Consider the following 17715-nt stretch of genomic DNA (forward strand, 5'->3'; position numbering starts at 1 on the left):
TCGTCAAGGGCCAAAAAGTACCTTTGACCAAATTATTCGGTGGACCTAGCTTACCTTTCTACTCTTTTCTTGTGTTGTGTGACCTGTTGGTAGCCCTGCTAACCTCCCATGTCCTTGGGACCTCAATATGGATCCTTGGAATTCTTTGATCTACCAAATTTAATCTCGGAATCCTATGATGCACTATCATCGATTTCCTTTCTTCTCCAAAGTCCAACTTTTGGCATTCACACTGCTAATATTCCAAAATCTTCAAGGTACAACTCTCTCTGAAGAGAATTTGCGATGTTCTCCTCCTCCATCCACTTTGCGTCAAGGGCCAAAAAAGTACCCTTGACCAAATTATTCGGTGGACCTAGCTTACCTTTCTGTTCTTTTCTTGTGTCATGTGATCTGTTGGTAGCCCTGCTAGCCTCCCATGTCCTTGTGACCTCAATATGGATCTTTGGAATTCTTTGATCTACCACCTCATTCCCTTTATGTTTTTTTCTTATGCCCGGGTACCTGTTGGTGGTTGCATTGGCCTCCCATGTCCACTGGCACTTCAAATTCAATCTTGGAATCCTTTGATGCACTATCATCTGATTTCCTTTCTTCTCCAAAATCCTCTGATGAACTTGCATTTGGTTCTTTTAGTTCATCGCGGAACACTTGAATGCGCTACCATCTGATTCCTTTACTTCTCTGGAACCCTTTGATGAACTTTCATTCGGTTCCCGTGGTTCATTTTCGCACTAGCAGACTCTTGCCCTGTTGAGGTGAACACTAGCCTGTTTGTAGGATAAGTCAATGAGCCGATATGCATTCCAAAACCTTGCTTTGCATGTCCCATAAATCTCTGAACAGAATCAGACTTTTGTTGTAGACAATATTGTCGAATCTCTTTTGGTAAACCACAACAAAACTGCTTAATCTGATCTCTTAAAGTGACCGTCCGAAACGAGGAAAGTGGTAGTAGTCATCCAACGTGTCTTTCTCAAATGATGCCAAGCCTTGATGCCATCCTCTTCATGTCTTTTGATATTCAAGTTGGAGTGAAAATTCTCTTGAATTTTACCCACTTCGTAAGTGCTTCTCTACACAAGTACAGAGTAGACCACCATGTTTGTGCATTTCCTTTCAAGTAAGATGCCGTCCTTCGCACCTTGCAGCGTTTCGAGAACCGACCTCTCGAGAAGGCGACGTCAAGCTGCTGTATGAACTCAAGAGCTCGATGGGTGACTTGGTAGCTCGAAAACGTGTCAAATTTGATTGCTTGACCCCCATCCTTGAACCAATTCTTCGGTCTTCTTGTCCATTTGTTCACTGTCAAAAGAGGACAAGCTTTCCTCCTCTAAACTGCTAGATGGCCTCCATGCCTTGAGGACTTTTTCAAAAATGTTCCTTTCTTGCTTTTTCTCCGCTTCTTCCGTCTTTTCTCATCCTCTGTGGGACTAGAGGATGACGTACTGTTGGAACTCTCTGAAGACGAAGAAAAATGTGAGTCATCCTCGAAATGAATATGCTTCTTAGGTCTGCTTACCACCTCGAAAGTCGATTTTCAGCTCAAATAATGGGGGAAATCTACGGATTTCTCCTTCTTCGGAGAGTGCTTTAAGCCTTTTCTTAATTGGTTCATCTTCTTTTCAAGAGCTTTGTCAAACTCTTTCTGCAAGTATGGTTTCTGCTTTTCTGCACTCGGCTTTTCTTTCAGCTTCCTTCCCGCTTTGAGATGAGAATCAACGGCCTCTCCCCATTTTCAAATGAATCTCATCAATCGGGTAATTCTTTAGATGCTTCACATATTTCGGGTTTCTGAAGAACTCGATCAATCTTTTTACACGTGTCAACCTGCAGTTGACGTTTGTACTCCGCTCTGGCAAAATTCCTTGCCGAAAATTCACCTAAATCTCCGTTGATTTTTTCACTTCTCGTGATGGGTTTCAACTTTACTTCGTCTCCCCACAGAGGGTTGTCGTTTTTGTCAGATTCTTTGTGAGAGCTCATGTGTGTTGTAGAAGGGATCAGATCCTCTGTAGAAGAATCTTTTTGAGCTTGCTACCATTGTTACAAGCTTGAACACTCCAAGCTAGAAAGCAATAGCAACACATGAATAGAAACTGCAAAATCAATGAATTGAACTTCAATAGAGATAGAGAGGAGAGTCGACACGGCACGGCGGAGTTCCGAGCCAAGAGGCACTGGCCCCAAAGATTGGTGCCCCTTCCGGTATGTCTTTATCATTGTGCTCGCCGAGACTCCGCTTCCAGATGCTCCCCAAAGAGGGATCCAAGGGCACTTATAAACAGTACAAGGGATGCCCAAGAGTAGAGCCCCAAAAGTATAATATCAAAAAGCACAACCCCCAAGAGAATCTGTTGCTAAAAGCTCTTGCGAAAGCTTGCCAACATCCAGTAGCGTAAAACACGGAAATTCGTACTGCATGCCACGTGATCACAACAACGTAAAACGCAGAATTCCATATATCTTGCCACATCAGCATGTGAGGGCAATATACGGAACCAATAGCTAGAGTTCAAGCAGCGCAAAACGTGGAATTCCGTATATCGTGCCACGTCAGCATTTGAGTGCAAATTACGAAAGCAATAGCTAGAGTTCAAGCTTTTGGGTTTAGGCCCCTCGGTCGGTGCTCCATAAGTTGTAGGGGGTTAGGTTTTTAAAACCCTAACCCCTTAGGCCCCATTGTCCATCTTTTGGGTTCAGTTTCTCTTGTCCTCTCGGCCATTCCTTTCCAGTTGGGCATGCCACATCATCACTTTGTGACAACATCCTCGGCCGTAGCCTGAGGGACAAGAGTTGGGTTCATCAAGAGGAAAATCATAATCTGGGTCTCCAAGTATCGGTAAATCTGGGGTCATTGTGGAACTCAGGAGCGGAAGTCTCCTCTGAAGGAAGAAACTCGTCGAAGACGACATCACGGCTTAGAACAACATCCTTCTTGACTGGATCATAAAGTCGATATCCTTCGGAGAGAGTATCGTGCTTGAAAAAAAACTCTCTCTTGGGCTTGGGGTCAAACTTCCCTTTTGCTCCTTCAGTACATGGACGTATGCATCGTTCCCAATTGTCCGATAATGAGAGACATCGAGCTTTCTACCAAAGTAAGCCTTGGAATGGGGACTTGCCTGGAACATAAGAGGTTGGAGATCGGTTTTTGGTATGAACTGCGGTCGCAACTGCCTCCACCCATAGAGATTTTAACAGGTCGCAATGCCCAAGCATAGTCCGTGCCATCCCAACCACTCTCCTATTCTATTGCTCCACAACTCCATTCTCTGAAGGCGATTCGATATTTGCAAGCTCTCACTTGATGCCATTGTACGCACAAAACTGAATGAATGCTTTGGAGGTAAACTCCCCGCCTCTGTTTGATGAAATAGCTTTCAACACTTTATTGCTCTCCTTCTTCACAAGAGTGCGTTGGTTGGCACGTGGTGCCACTAGTGAGCACTTTAATCTTCTGCAATGTGCACTCTACAAGATCACAACCGTCGTGCACTGAACGCGAGAAAGCTAACCCTCCTCCTATACTGCGATAAAAAACTATCTCCCTCATTTGTGCAAGTCTGATGGCAGTTAGAGAGTTGCGTAAAAGCTCCCAGCCTCACTAGGGCTGCAGCTCATGTGCTAGGCAGCTGAGAGCCTCAACTGTACTTTTTGTCCAATAGTCAAGCCCCCTCATATGAGGCTCATTCTGTCTGGCTGCACCTCCTCAAGCACGCTGCAAAAATTCATCCATGCTTCATAACTCTGAGTCGGACGAACGGCCATGGGACCCCAAGCTACATGTACCTAATAAATGTCCATGCTCTTTGGAAAGCATTGGGTTCTAGATCAAAGGTTGTTGAAGACACTCCTCCATACTAGGCTCAAGCCAACCAACTTTGACTCGGGTATTAGGGCAACATCTCCTAGGCCTTGAGCAGACACAATGGTGAATCTGTCCTTCCATCGTCGGCTCAATCTGCATGTGTGCATCTTTGTGAAAATCCATTGAGTCTCCGGGCGCCATGGGTCACCTGCTAAGGGAACTGAAGTCTGAATCTTAGCGAGGAGAAGCTCCTAGCACCTGGGAGGAGTCCACGAACAGTGAGGTTCCCTACTAGGGCCCTACTTGAAATGGGAGGGGCACCACGTGCCAACGGGAAATCACTTCAAAACAACTGAACTGAAAGAGATGCACGGCACACGAGGCAGGGAGTGGCAAAGTTCCACCCCAAGAGAGCACTGGCCCCAAACCATGGCGCCCCTTTCAATATTTCTTTATATTACTTCAACTAAGTACAACAGTGGCAACACGTCTCTGCATCTTCACGTGGAAGCATGCGAGAAAGTGAGCCCTTGGCCACATATTTAAAGGCCCATTGGCCATGAAAAGCAATTTACATGAAAAGCTTCAAACTTAAAAGCATCTGGTCTTCAAAAGCTGCCAGCGTGTTTTCAAGAATTCCCGTACAATTGCCATGTCAGCAGGCAGCGCAATTACCAGCAGTCCGTACAGTGCCACGTCAGCCTCAGTGGAATCCCGGGCCATCTGTATAGTGCCACGTCTGCATGTCAGCGTGATCTGCGGAATGTCCGTACAGTCCTGCAACGTCTCAGCCAATTTTTTTTGGCTGAGACTGCTACCTCTTGAAAAACATAGACATCTCCACCCCCAATGACTCCCAGAGATCTTAACCAATCTTTAGCTATGGAGATTGACTTCCCAACAATGATGTGGCGCGGTGGGAGCAGAAGCATGGATGAAAAGCAACAAGAAGGTCCAAAAAAGCAGATCACTAGGAAAAGCAATCATGATCGCTGGGGAAAGCAGTCATGAACTGGTGAGGCTGATTTTATTCCAGCAGACACACTCATCGATTGCTGCCCCTCGTTTTTGGGTGTTTAGAGAGTAGAGTACTCCGTTGATGGCTTGGCTGGCCTAAAAGCGAGATTATCTCTCTTACACCACACCTCCTCTATTATCTCACCAAGGCCCCCCCCCCCCCAAATAGGCTCCCCTAGATGGCCACCAAAAATAGTCTAAAACTGCTCTTGTTTTTTGTGGCCATATCGGCGGGACCAATTTTGACCATTCTGGGGACACTCTTCTTGTATGCTTTGTTTAAGAGCTGACTGAAGAGCCAATGCTTGTTCTTAGATATTCTGGAAGCCAACTTATCATTAAAAGTATTATTTTCATTTATGGTTGTGCAAGGTAATAGGTCATAGAGGCAGTGGCTCTGTTGAAATGAGCTGTGTGCGGCAGTAGACTCTTTGTTGCATATTTTGGGCTAAAAACTCAAGCCTGTGTTGATTTGTAGAAAGATCGAAGAATCTTGAGCAACCCTCTTCGCCTGTATCATCGGTCGAGAACAAGGAGAAGACTGAATCCACCCCAGCTAGCCCAACATCATCAGCAACTGCAACGGAAACGGATTCAGTCTCTGTCTCAAGTACGAGTCTCTCAGCAGCCACCACTCTTGCAACAGCAGGGCATACATTGGAAAGTTCTGAAGCAGAGCTTGTGCTGCTGCCATTGCGTATTGCCTTTGAGACAAAGCAACCGAAGCTTGTGGAGTCGGCCTTGGACTGTTTACATGTAAGGATGGTGTTTCATGCAGCAGCAGGTTTTTGGTTGTCTTTTGATCTTAACAACCAAGGGCTCTATGAATATATATTTTCATATAAGATTGTTATGTATTGCAGAAATTAATATCATATGAACATTTAGAGGGAGATGCTGGAGTAGAAGGGGGTAAGAATAGCTCTATGATTACTGACATGTTCAACATGGTGTGTGCTTCTGCTGACAACAATGCCCCTGATAGGTCAGTTGTACTTGGTGTGCTTTGGTGAATTTTGATTGTTTCAAAATGTTTTTTAAGCTTTTCATGTCTCTCATTTAGGTATTGTGTGCAGTACTATTCTGCAGGTGTTGAAGGTTCTTCTGATGGCTGCTGCCTCTACTAAATTTAGAGGTCAGTTCTGTGCTCTGTTTGTACTGTTTAAAAGAAAACCTCAAACTCAGTAAGCGAGATGTTGTTGCATACCTCCACATGAGTGTCATTAAGTACAAACAAAGATGATACACCTGCTGATATAAGGCGGATGTACGGTCACAAAGTGGAGGTAAGTGCTCAGTAGGTCTAGGACTACTGCTGTATGCTAGGGGGAGGTACCCTTTGTTGCCGTCTTTTCTTCGGGCAAAGGAGTGGAGGTTCCGTTAGCCATAGTTCTGTTGATTGCTTCCAAGGGTGGGTCTTCTTGAGATTTCATATAGTTTCCGGAGGTTTTCTGTCAGAGGTTGTGGTATGGTGTTCGTTTAGTTGGCCTTGTCCGTAGAAAGCTAAAGGCTTATACCCTTGTTCTCTGCTTTGCAACTCGAAGGACACTTTTCCCTAATTTCCAGTGATGCCTATTGCTCTACGTTGGTAACTCAATTCTTTATAATCATGCATCACTGAGGTTTTCCCCCTCAGTTTGCAAATATTTGGGATCTTAGGAGAGAGATAGCAAGAAAGAAAAAAAAGAAAGAGAGATAATTTTGATTCATGTGAAAGGCCATATGACAAAACCATTTATAAGTGGGTTTCTTTGGACCCTTACTTCCGAGTTGATAATGGTTTCCCCACGAGTGACAACTTGCGGGTCTTGTAGACAGAACGTTTTGGATGGATTGCTTTGTGGGGGACGAGCAGATCCTTGTGGGCGGATCCTCCAATGATGGAACAACACATAATATAGATGGGTGTGGACATCCTAGAGAGTTCATTGAGGGACTCATGTCTTGCTCTTGAGCAACTTAGAGGATTCTGCTCGGGGACGATAGCACATTCCACATATTCGGTAGATGGCATGGTCATCTTCAAGATTCGCTTCGTTGCTTCCATCGTGAATTTGAAGGAAATGTTAGTTGGCAGTGCAACTGTGGGATGAGCCTATGTGTATGGTTGTTTGTGTAAGCGTACACTTATGACCTCTTTGAGACTTGGTGTACAATTGACCATCCACCTTGGAGGATACCCTGCCTTATTTGGGCTATGACCCTTGGGGTCCTTAGCTTATAAGCAACCTCCCTTCCTATTCTCATGGTGCTAGTTTTGTGGGCTGTGGGGGCTACACTACTACTCCATTAGGTGGCTACCTCCCCTTCTCCATTATGATTGGCTTGTAGTTGAATTTTGGACGGGCGTTCTAGTCTTCTTTCCCCTCTCTTTGTCATAAACTGCTGACGTGTCAAGTCAGTGAAGAATAGAGCCAACCTTCAGATCACGGCCGAGGGCCTAAGCCCTAAGAAGAACAAGTAACAACAGAAGAAGAAGTCCTACCAACTTATGGGACCCTGTCCGATGGGGCCCCAGTGACATAAAGGCATTAAAATACAGAAAGCCCACACACACACACACATGCTCGAAGGAATGAACTGGCAGCTGTACGGATTCTTGGAATTCACGCTGACAGGCTGTACGGATAACCCGGATTTTGTGCTGGATTGTTGACGTGGTAAACTATATGGATTTCCGTGTTTTGCGTTGATTGTTGACGTGGCAGCTGTACGGATTTCCGTGATTTATGGTGGCAGCTTTTGGGCATCGCTTTTGGACCAGATGCTTTTGAGTTTGAAGGCTTTTCATGTAAATTGCTTTTGGGCCCGAGGCCTTTATATGAGGCCATGGGCTCATTCTTTGGCATGCTTTTGGACGAAGGTGCAGAGGATGGAGTACCGGCTTGTACTTTGATGATGCAATATAAAGAAATACCGAAAGGGGTGCCAAGGTTTGGGGCCAATACTCTCTGGGGTGGAATTCCGCCACTTTGTGTCGCGTGTTGTCTCTCGCTTTCAGTTAGTTGTTGTTGAAGTGCTAAAAGTTTGTTCAGTTTGTTCTTTTCTATTGGCACGTGGTGCCTGTCTTGGGACACTCTCTCTATGACGGTGTTTAGGGTTAGGGTTTCCATCTCCATGTTAATGCCATTGCTTATGGCTCCCGCCCTAGATCATGCCCAAATTGGCTGTGCAAATTAGCCACAGATATCCCTTATGGTGGCAAACAGCAGCCCATATCGAATTGCATTGGTTGGCTACACCAAATCAGCCAGGCACGGTTCACTTGGAGAGTTGCCTTAGCATTCTTTTGTGCAACAAGTTACAACCAGAATTCCATTGCTATTGCCAAGAAACCAGTGTTTCAAGCTCAGATGAAGCATAAATAGGTTCACTATCACTATGTTTGGGAGGCGGATTTTGGCAGGAGATCTGTCATTGGAGTATTCTCCTACATCAGACAATGCAACAGACATCTTCATGAAGGTTGTTTCTTAGAGGATTTTGTCATCATACCTTCAACTTTTATCTGTCGTTTCAATAGCAAGTGCTGAGAAGGGGTGTTAAGAGTTTTATCCCCCATTGCTTCATGGTTTTTGGCATTTTTGTATGGCTGGTGTTTTTCCCAGGTTGGCCACCCACTGCATTGCATGTATGATGTATGACCAGGCACTTTTAGTTTGGGCCGGTCGGACATTTTGGGCGCTTTTTAGGTTTTTCCCAACATTTTTATTTTTTGTTGATTGCCCTAGATTCACTTGTGGTTTGAGTCGCAGACTTTGCTCATATTTTCTCTGTAGCATTTTTCTCTCATTCGCTCTCCTCACGCTTTTGCATTCGCACTCTCATAACAAAGTGAGGATGTGGAATGACCCAACTGGACTTGATAGAGACAACCCAGAGCCCCCGATCGGAAGAGCCAGCTGAGATGGCACAAAACGGGGCGTGACTCGGGGTGGACATCACGGGGCTCCTAGTTGGAGAGCTTTTCTGCCAAGTTATGAAAGCAGTTGACTTTCAGGTCTTTTTGGGAGTCAGATTTCAAAAGCAGGAGCTTTTGAGGGCTATATAAAGCAATGCCTTGGGGCCTTTAAATATCAGCCCTTGGGGAGCTGTACTCGCGTTTGTGTAGTTGCAGAGTTGGGTCTCCCGGCAGTCGTAAAGTATGAGAGTTCAATAAAAAAGAAGTATTTCAGTTCAGTTCGTGGAGGTGTTGTCTGGCTTACTGCCTTGTCAGGTGACTTGCCGGGTTACATACTTTGTCCTTGACATTTTCCCAAATGCCAAGGGCATCGACAGTTGTCTCATAGGTTGATATCGGCCCCTAGTGGATGTTGATTAGCTCTATTTCTTCTCAGTCATATCTGGACAGGCTTTGTGTCATGCATGATGATGATTTCTTGCCCAAGATTTTAAACATATCGGTTGAAACTGGATCCTTTGCTGCTTACATTGTAAATGTATGACCATCAATTACATATATATCAACAATCGTTGCAACCCAAATCTGGTACTGTTATTTTGGAGCTTCGAATGTTTCAAGATTATATGTCACGCTTGTTCATTACTCCATCATCGCTGACATTTTAAATGTATGTCCATCCATAACATATATATCCACAATTGTTGCAACCCAAATCTGATACTGTATTTTTGGAGCCCAAATGTTTCAAGATTGTATGTCGCACTTCTACATTACTCCACCGTTAAGCTACCAAAGGATGTTTCCTGTGCTTGGGACTATGTTGCTTTATATGTTCAGATATGCACTAGGTAACTTCAGTTAAAAATTCCAAATACAACAGAATATACTCAACAGAATAGGTAGTCTTTAAAACTCAATGGTGTCTGGACTGTGCTAGCACACTGCGTATACTCGGTATCATTCCGATTTGTGAAGATACTACTATTGTGTAAAACTTGACGTTAAGTCTAGGAAAGTAGTTTGAGCCAGTGGTTTGGAGCTCAATGTATCGTGTCAACAGTAACCATCTCTTGGGAGTCTAAGTTGTCTCTGTATGCTCCTTGTAAATGCTGAATTCATTTGTTTTAACCATTGTGTAGTTCATGGGGAGTGCCTATTGAGCTCCATCCGTACCTGCTATCATATTGTGCTCACTAGGTATGTCATGTACTGCAGGAACACCTTATACTTTGGATTGATTCAGAAATTTATTAAGGGTTCGACTCCATTTGTGTTCCTCTCCTTACAGTACTACTTTTTCTGTGTGTAGCAAAAATTCCATCAACCAAGCCACTGCAAAGGCGACGTTAACGCAGATGATAAGCATTGTTTTCAGACGCATGGAGCTGGAGTCACAGGTGAGTGGCTCACCAGGCACAGTTCTTGAGGTTATGAAATAATGTACTACAAAAACAATGACTTGTCTAAAATTCCCTGATTCTGGTCTATATGATGTTATCAGAGTGAAAGGTTCTGGTTGCACATGAATTTTGGACCTCCATTCTCTGTAATAAGGTGTATCATCACCCAAAGGGGAATGCATCTCTCTTCTTTTTTTGCTTCCCCTTTTGAAAAGCAAATATGAAAAGAACATTGCTACAATCATCACCACTGGCCACTCACACAGTTAGGAACACCGACCTCTCTTTCACGCATCCTTATCACAAAAGAAGAAGAAAGTACCCCCCCCCCCCCCCCCCCCCCTGCGCGCGAAAAGGAAAAAAAAAAGAACACACATGCATGTTTGTTGAGGTGGATGAACTTCAAGGCAATGTCAAGAATACTAAAAATGTATTGAATAAACATCAAGCTAATGATCATCAATCTCTGAGAATCATACATACATTAACTGAAAGAAACACAAAATTAAGCAAAAGGTTCAACAGATAGGCTGCCAAAACAGATGTGCACGCATGCTTCTACATACATGCTCGCGCATTTGCATGAGCATGGAGATGTGCCTTGATCTCATACATATGCAAAGAAAGAAAGAAATGTGTACTGCACACATACACACTTGCAGTATTCTCCTATAGTGAGGTAACATCTCGGCGCACTCCGGACTAAGTTTTCTTTTTTTCTTTTTGTTTCTGTGCTGAGCAGGAACAAGGGCAAGCGCCAAGCTTGGAGGTCAAAGATATCGCTGATGCTTGTGATTCAGCAACTACTGTGTCAAATGTCAGTGAAATAGTGGTAGCGACTGATGTTCCAGATTCTGGCAAGCCTGCAGATGCCCAAGAGGCTTTAGATGCAGCTCCCATTTCGGTCGAGGAGCTCCAGCATCTTGCTGGTGACGCTGATATTAAGGTATGCCTAGTACTAAGCAAGTGATAATCTTTTTTGACCTTTCGATTCTTGGGCTTCCTTTACTTATCTCGATAGTTGAGCATCAGAAGTAAGTTTCATTTCAGAGGAATGGAGTGTGCTGGTACAGTTATTGTGATGTTTTGCGATCCTCTCAAGTATTCACATGGCTTCTTGTGTTTGAGTCCTTTGCACATTGTCATTTGGGATCAGCTGGAAGATGAACTGCAGGAGTTTATTATAGTGTGTTTGCACTTTTTTGCCCACATGGGCATTGTGTAATTGAGAAAGATTTGCTAGGCTTCACCCATATGCCTTCTTTTTAATGTCTTAGCTTCCATGTGAGCTGTGTTCCTATTTCACAGGGGCTTGAAGCGGCTCTGGTCAAAGCTGTACATCCTGAAGGAGGAAAACAAGTCCCAGAGTAAGTTTGTGTTTTTGGAAAGAGGTAGGTTTTGGGAGATGGATTGGAACTTTTTTTATTCTTCAGTTGTGTGATTTGAAGGGGCTTGGACCTGGACAATATGACACTGGCTCAACAAGATGGCCTGAAGGTCTTCCGAACTCTTTGCAAGGTACAAAGTCTGATACTTGACCCTTTTTTCTTTTTTGGTTGTGAGCAACTCCTGTGGTTTTATCTCTCTACCTGTGGATGTAATTTACTGCGTGAAAACTGGCAGATGTCCATGAAAGAGGAGAAAGATGATTTGGTTACCAAAACAAGGGTGCTGTCCTTGGAGCTACTGCAGGTTACCCATTGTTCTCTTCTCTGGCCTGGTCTATTTGTATTGTCCTGATTTAGGTATCTCATAGTACATCATTGGTGGTCCAGGGTCTGTTGGAGAATGTGAGTCATTCCTTTACAGTGGACTTCAGGTTTATTGACTCTGTGAAAGCTTACCTATGCTATGCCTTGCTCCGAGCATGTGTTTCATCTGTTGCAACCATCTTTCAGGTTTGAATCTTTTGAGTGTTGCCTTCCATGTAGACACTTAAATCAAGCTGCCATTATAATTGATTTGCATTTATTTGTACTTTTTATAGGCTTATATTTTCATTGTCACAATGTATTCTTGCTTATTGTTATTAATGTTAACTCACAGCTAGCCACAAGCATTTTCAGTGTGCTGCTTTTAAGATTCAGGGAAAGTCTTAAGGTATATTATTCAGCCATAAGCTCAGCTTTAACACCATTTGGTCACAGCAGAATGCATTTTAATCAACGCTCTTGCTTACAAGTGTTGTCACAGGCTGAGATTGGAGTGTTTTTTCCCTTGATTGTGTTACGGGCTCTGGATAACTATGAGAGCCCTGTGAGTAATAGGACAGCTGTTCTAAGGTACCTTATTTCTATTCATGTTAACAAAAGCTGTTTTTGAATGCATATATTTGCATGGAGGAGGGCAAGTAGAACTACATTAAGGTAGGCTGTCGTGCATATCCATCCTCTCTATCAGATTTTGAAAAGAAAAAAATTAGCATTTTTGAGTTGACTTTCACAGCCTGCCAAGTTTTTATTGAGTAACATTATAAAGTTAAGATCTAATTGTTGTGTAATGCTCATATGGACAGTGTAAGAGCTCATTATGAGAGCAAGCATTGTTCATTTGTATCAGTAACTCGTCCTTCTATTTCTTGAATGTAAGCAGGATGCTGCAGAATGTCTGCAAAGATTCTCAAATGTTAGCAGATATCTTTGTCAATTATGACTGTGATCTTGAAGCTACAAACTTGTTTGAACGTATGGTGAGCTGACATTTAGCTTTAGTGCTTGTTATGTTTCATACAGTGTATAAAATGTTTCTTTTATCTCACTAGTTTTTTTGACCTTAGGTCAGAGCTCTTTCTCGCATGGCACAAGGATCACCAAATTCAGATCCAAACAATATAGCACTGGCTCAAAATGCATCCGTGAAGGCCTTATCTTTGCAGGTATCTTAGCTTGCCAAACACGAGCCTTCTATAGAGTGTTTATATAAAAGCTTTGTGATATGTACTTGGCTAACTGAAATGATCTAATAGCCTTTTTAACATTGCAGTGCCTTGTTAGTGTCCTTGACTCTTTAGTACAGTGGACTAGGACGCATCAAAACTCAAGGCAGTTGATGGAAAGCTCTGTCTCTTATAGTGACAAAGGTTCAAAACAACGCGGTTCTCATGAAGACTCTGTCGGAGGTGAAGAGACACAGGAATCACAGCCAGATCATTTTGGAAAAGCAAAGGCTCACAAATCGACATTACAAGCGGCCATAGCAGAGGTGATTTGGTGATGTTACATAGGTCGTTGTGGGTTCATTATTTTAACTGAGTAGATGATTTTAGGACACGAGTTTTGTTCACTATCATAGTCACTATTTTGTTTGGTGGTGCATTCACAGAAATTGCAAATTTGCATATTCAAATATTTCTCAGTGAGTTTGGCTTATCATTATTTGATGTTCTGTCAGTTCAACCGAAAACCTGATAAGGGTGTTAGTTTCCTTGTCACAAACAATCTAGTGGAGAACACACCCACCGCTGTTGCAAATTTTTTACTTTCGACACAAGGTTTAAACAAGGTACATATTCTGTATATGTTGCTATGTAGTGGCAGGCAGTTTATCAGTTGGCTTGCTTGTTTTTACCTGTTCCATTTTGAAATGCACAGAGCATGATAGGGGAGTATCTTGGTCAGCATGAAGAGTTCCCTCTTGCAGTGATGCATGCTTATGTTGATGCCATGAGCTTTAAGGCCATGAAGTTTGATCTTGCCATCCGAGAGTTTTTAAAAGGATTTCGCCTTCCAGGAGAGGCTCAGAAAATTGATCGCATAATGGAAAAGTTTGCCGAGAGGTGAGTTGGTCTTGCTGCTTATGGATAAGTAATTTTCTTCATTTTCTGCTACATGCATTCTTTCAGATTGCTCTGCATCATGCTGAAACTGCGTTATACTGAATCAGGTATTGCTGTGATAATCCAAGCCTTTTTGAAAGTGCAGATGCTGCTTATGTTTTGGCATATGCAGTTATTATGCTCAATACTGATGCCCATAATCCAATGGTGTGGCCAAAAATGTCAAAGGCAGACTTCTTGCGCATGGCCTCAGGCAGTGAGCTACAAAATAATGCTCCAAAAGAAATGCTAGAGGAAATTTATGATTCCATTGTCAAGGATGAAATAAAGCTGAAAGATGACAGCCCACCTTTGGGGAAAGGGCCATGGCAAAAGGCAGATTCAGATGAAAGGTTTTGGATCATCAATGTACTCAATTTGGGTTTGCCTCGCAGTAAAGCATCTTTAGATGCCAAGAAGGAGAGCGAAGACATTGTAAAGCAAACACAAGCCCTGTTCAAGAAGGGAGTAGTGAAAAGGGGTGTTTTCTGTAAGGCCAAGGAGATGGAGCTTGTGAAGCCGATGCTGGAAGCAATGGGGTGGCCTCTTCTTGTGGCTTTTTCTGTCACAATTGAAGATACTGATAACAAGTCTCAAGTCCTCTTATGCATGCAAGGATTTAGAGCGGGAATTCATTTGACAAAAATCCTTGGCATGGATACAATGCGATATGCATTTCTAACGTCGTTGGTGAGGTATGGTGGAGCACTGGGGCCTGTCTTTGTTCTTTTTTGTAGGCTGCATGTCAATTGCCTCATTTTATGTAACTCAGTCAGTTGAACATTTTTCAGGTTCACTTTCCTACATTGTCCGAAGGAGATGAGGGGGAAAAATGTTGAGGCTCTGCGAACCTTACTTGCTCTGAGTGAGGCTGAGCCTGATGCATTGCAAGATACTTGGAATGCAGTTCTCGAGTGCGTCTCTAGATTAGAACACATCACATCGACACCTGCCATCCTCAACACAGTGATGATAGGGTCCAATCAAATTTCTAAGGATGCATTAGCTAATTCTCTTACAGAGTTAGCGGGGAAGCCACTTGAACAAATTTTTGTTAACAGTGTGAAGCTGCCAAGTGATGCCATTGTTGAGTTTTTTACTGCTCTCTGTGGAGTATCTGCAGAGGAGTTAAAACAAACACCACCTCGTCATTTCAGTTTACAGAAGCTTGTTGAGATCAGTTTTTACAACATGGCACGCATTCGGATGGTAGGTTTGTATGACCCATGTGATCTGGTGAATGTTTTGTGACCCTGTCAATTTTATAGGAGTCCTTGGGGATTGCAGGTTTGGGCGAGGATCTGGTTGGTTTTGTCTCAGCAATTTATCTCTGCAGGAAGTCATGAAGATGAGAAGATTGCTATGTATGCTATTGATTCCCTGAGACAATTGGGAATCAAGTATCTAGAGCGGGCAGAACTTACAAACTTTACCTTCCAGAATGATATCCTGAAGCCCTTTGTGGTTTTGATACGAAATAGTAGAAGTTCAACCATTCGATCTTTGATTGTTGACTGTATTGTGCAGGTAAGCCTCAAAATTCTCATAGATTTGAATGCAGCAGGATCTAGCCCGTGACTTACTTTGCCAGCTTTGTGCCACATTCAGATGATCAAATCAAAAGTGGGAAGCATCAAGTCTGGTTGGCGCAGCGTTTTTATGGTCTTTAATGCTGCAGCGTCTGATGATACGGAGTTGATAGCAGAGATAGCTTTTGAAAATATGGAACAAGGTAATTCTTTTACATGAACAAGGACCTTATCATATAACTTAAGGACAATGGTCCCTCAGTGAACTGTGGGAAACTAAGATGATTTATATTTAGCGGCAAAGAGGATGCATGGATGTCTTTTTTCTATGTTTTATAACAAATGCTATGTGCATCTCAAAAAGAATTTTTAAAAATAATTTTCAGGACCTTTTATGCACTAATCATAAAACTGCATGTGACTGTTTTGAAAAAATACGCACCATATGCTTAGAAAGAAAGTACTAAGGCCTATGAATAAGTTGTTACTTCACAAGAGCTGTACTGTTTTGTAGATGCCAGTGATGACTCTTTATCTTTAAAAGCCATTGTTCTTTAAAAATGGTATTGTTTATTGTGCTAATCCACCTGTTTGTCCTATGCAGTGGTTCTAGAGCACTTTGATCAGGTAGTGGGAGACTGCTTTATGGATTGTGTCAATTGTCTCATTGCCTTCGCCAATAATAAAAGCTCTCCACGAATAAGTCTAAAATCTGTGGCCCTCCTCCGCATTTGTGAGGATCGACTTGCTGAGGTATACGAATCACATGCAAATCTGTCCCCCTTTTTTACTAGTCTAATTTATGATGATAGCATGGATGTTTGGAAAGTTGTCACACACGCGAATGCGTGCGCACACACAAGAAAAAGAAGAAGAAGAAAAAGAAGAGAATTTTAACGTCGTAGGAAACTATCCCAAGAGACCTTAAAGATCTATTTGACGAGGAGAGTTGAACTCAAGACTTGTATTCAAGAGGGAAATGGCACGCACACCCCCACACACACAGAGTTATTCAAGAGGGGAATGGTGCCCCCCCCCCCCCCCCCCCCCCCCCCCCCCCCCCCGCCCCCAAACACACCCCCACCCCCCACACACAGAGCGCGCGCGCGCGCACACACACACACACACACAGAAATGAAATGAAATAAAATGTTATATTAACGTCTTCAAGAGGCCAAAATGACCTATGAGACCAAAAAGTTACAATTGGTGAATCTGATACCATGTCTGAGTACGGAAATTACAAAGTTACAAAGAACTAACACTAATACTAAGACACTAAAACCCTTTTTGGGAGGGGGAGGGGGGGGGGGGGTTCAGATAAAATCTCTCATCGGTCGTTGTCGGATCTCATCAACCTCCTCCATGGTCGGTACTCTGGTTGGGCGTCTTGCATGTCGAGCTAGAGTGATTTGTATCTTTTGTTGCAGCCTTTGTCGGTAGAGAGAGAGAGAAATGAAATGAAATGAAATGTTATATTAACGTCTTCTAAAGGCCATAGTGACCTATGAGACCAGAAAGTTACAAGGTGGTGGATCTGATACAAAGTCAGAGTAACAAAATAACCTAACAACAGTACAAAACAAAGATATATACTATGGGATCCTAGATTGGTCGATGTGAACTAAGCAAAAAACTAAGCAAAAATGGGCGGCTTGCAAGGATAGCTGAATCACAAGAGATCTAGCATCGGTCGTTGGCGGATCTCATCAATCTCCTCCATGGTTAGTAGTCTGACCGGGCGTCGTGCATGCCTGGTCAGCGTGCTCCGAATCTTCTGACGTAGCCTCCGTCGATGCTGTGTAGTCCTTTGTAGTCGTGGGCGCCTGGATTTCCCCAGTTCAATTGCTCGGTCGATCAGTGTGCCTCTGGTGTGAGACGAGAGGGAGCTCTGCTGTGGGAGTGGCTCTTGCGGCTATGCCGTGTCTGCTCTGAAGAAGTCTGTGGTCCGTCTTTGAGACTGGCTAGCCTCGCCATTCATTAGGCTATCTCTGTGTCTGCGCAGCTCGAGCAAGAACAAACCCAGGCATCTCTGATCTTCGTATCCCATGACTCTTGAGAGTGGTCCAAAACTCTCTCTGAACAAGCAATGGAAGCGGCCTCGTATCTCGTAGTAGACGGGGCAGCGGCATGTATAATGCAACTCTGTCTCAGGCTCCATGTCACACAAGGGGCATGTCCTGTCCTCTGCTGGTACTCCGCTGTATCTCCCAGTCTTCAATCCGCAGCTGGTGAGAAGA

At 43.5% G+C, this 17715-nt stretch overlaps 1 protein-coding gene across 3 annotated transcripts in view; it reads left to right on the plus strand.

Annotated features, from left to right (window-relative positions):
* Window positions 1-17715, plus strand: part of ATMIN7 (HOPM interactor 7) — a 107039-nt gene that overhangs the window by 25451 nt on the left and 63873 nt on the right. For 2 of the 3 annotated variants that reach the window (XM_086510464.1, XM_086510462.1), the window contains exons 2-22: window positions 5307-5584; window positions 5692-5813; window positions 5905-5963; window positions 9872-9929; window positions 10042-10129; window positions 10875-11078; window positions 11441-11499; window positions 11581-11650; window positions 11756-11824; window positions 11908-12030; window positions 12179-12414; window positions 12725-12821; window positions 12909-13007; window positions 13115-13333; window positions 13523-13633; window positions 13723-13907; window positions 14015-14641; window positions 14738-15155; window positions 15234-15473; window positions 15555-15678; window positions 16080-16228. In XM_086510464.1, coding sequence (XP_086366590.1) covers window positions 5307-5584; window positions 5692-5813; window positions 5905-5963; window positions 9872-9929; window positions 10042-10129; window positions 10875-11078; window positions 11441-11499; window positions 11581-11650; window positions 11756-11824; window positions 11908-12030; window positions 12179-12414; window positions 12725-12821; window positions 12909-13007; window positions 13115-13333; window positions 13523-13633; window positions 13723-13907; window positions 14015-14641; window positions 14738-15155; window positions 15234-15473; window positions 15555-15678; window positions 16080-16228 — 3635 coding nt within the window. The remainder of the gene's footprint in view (window positions 1-5306; window positions 5585-5691; window positions 5814-5904; window positions 5964-9871; window positions 9930-10041; window positions 10130-10874; window positions 11079-11440; window positions 11500-11580; window positions 11651-11755; window positions 11825-11907; window positions 12031-12178; window positions 12415-12724; window positions 12822-12908; window positions 13008-13114; window positions 13334-13522; window positions 13634-13722; window positions 13908-14014; window positions 14642-14737; window positions 15156-15233; window positions 15474-15554; window positions 15679-16079; window positions 16229-17715) is intronic. The other variant, XM_086510463.1, reaches the window with a different exon arrangement.

Source organism: Adiantum capillus-veneris, chromosome 4 (assembly GCF_014529385.1).
Source record: "Adiantum capillus-veneris isolate H3 chromosome 4, ASM1452938v2, whole genome shotgun sequence".
NCBI classification, from domain to species: domain Eukaryota; kingdom Viridiplantae; phylum Streptophyta; class Polypodiopsida; order Polypodiales; family Pteridaceae; genus Adiantum; species Adiantum capillus-veneris.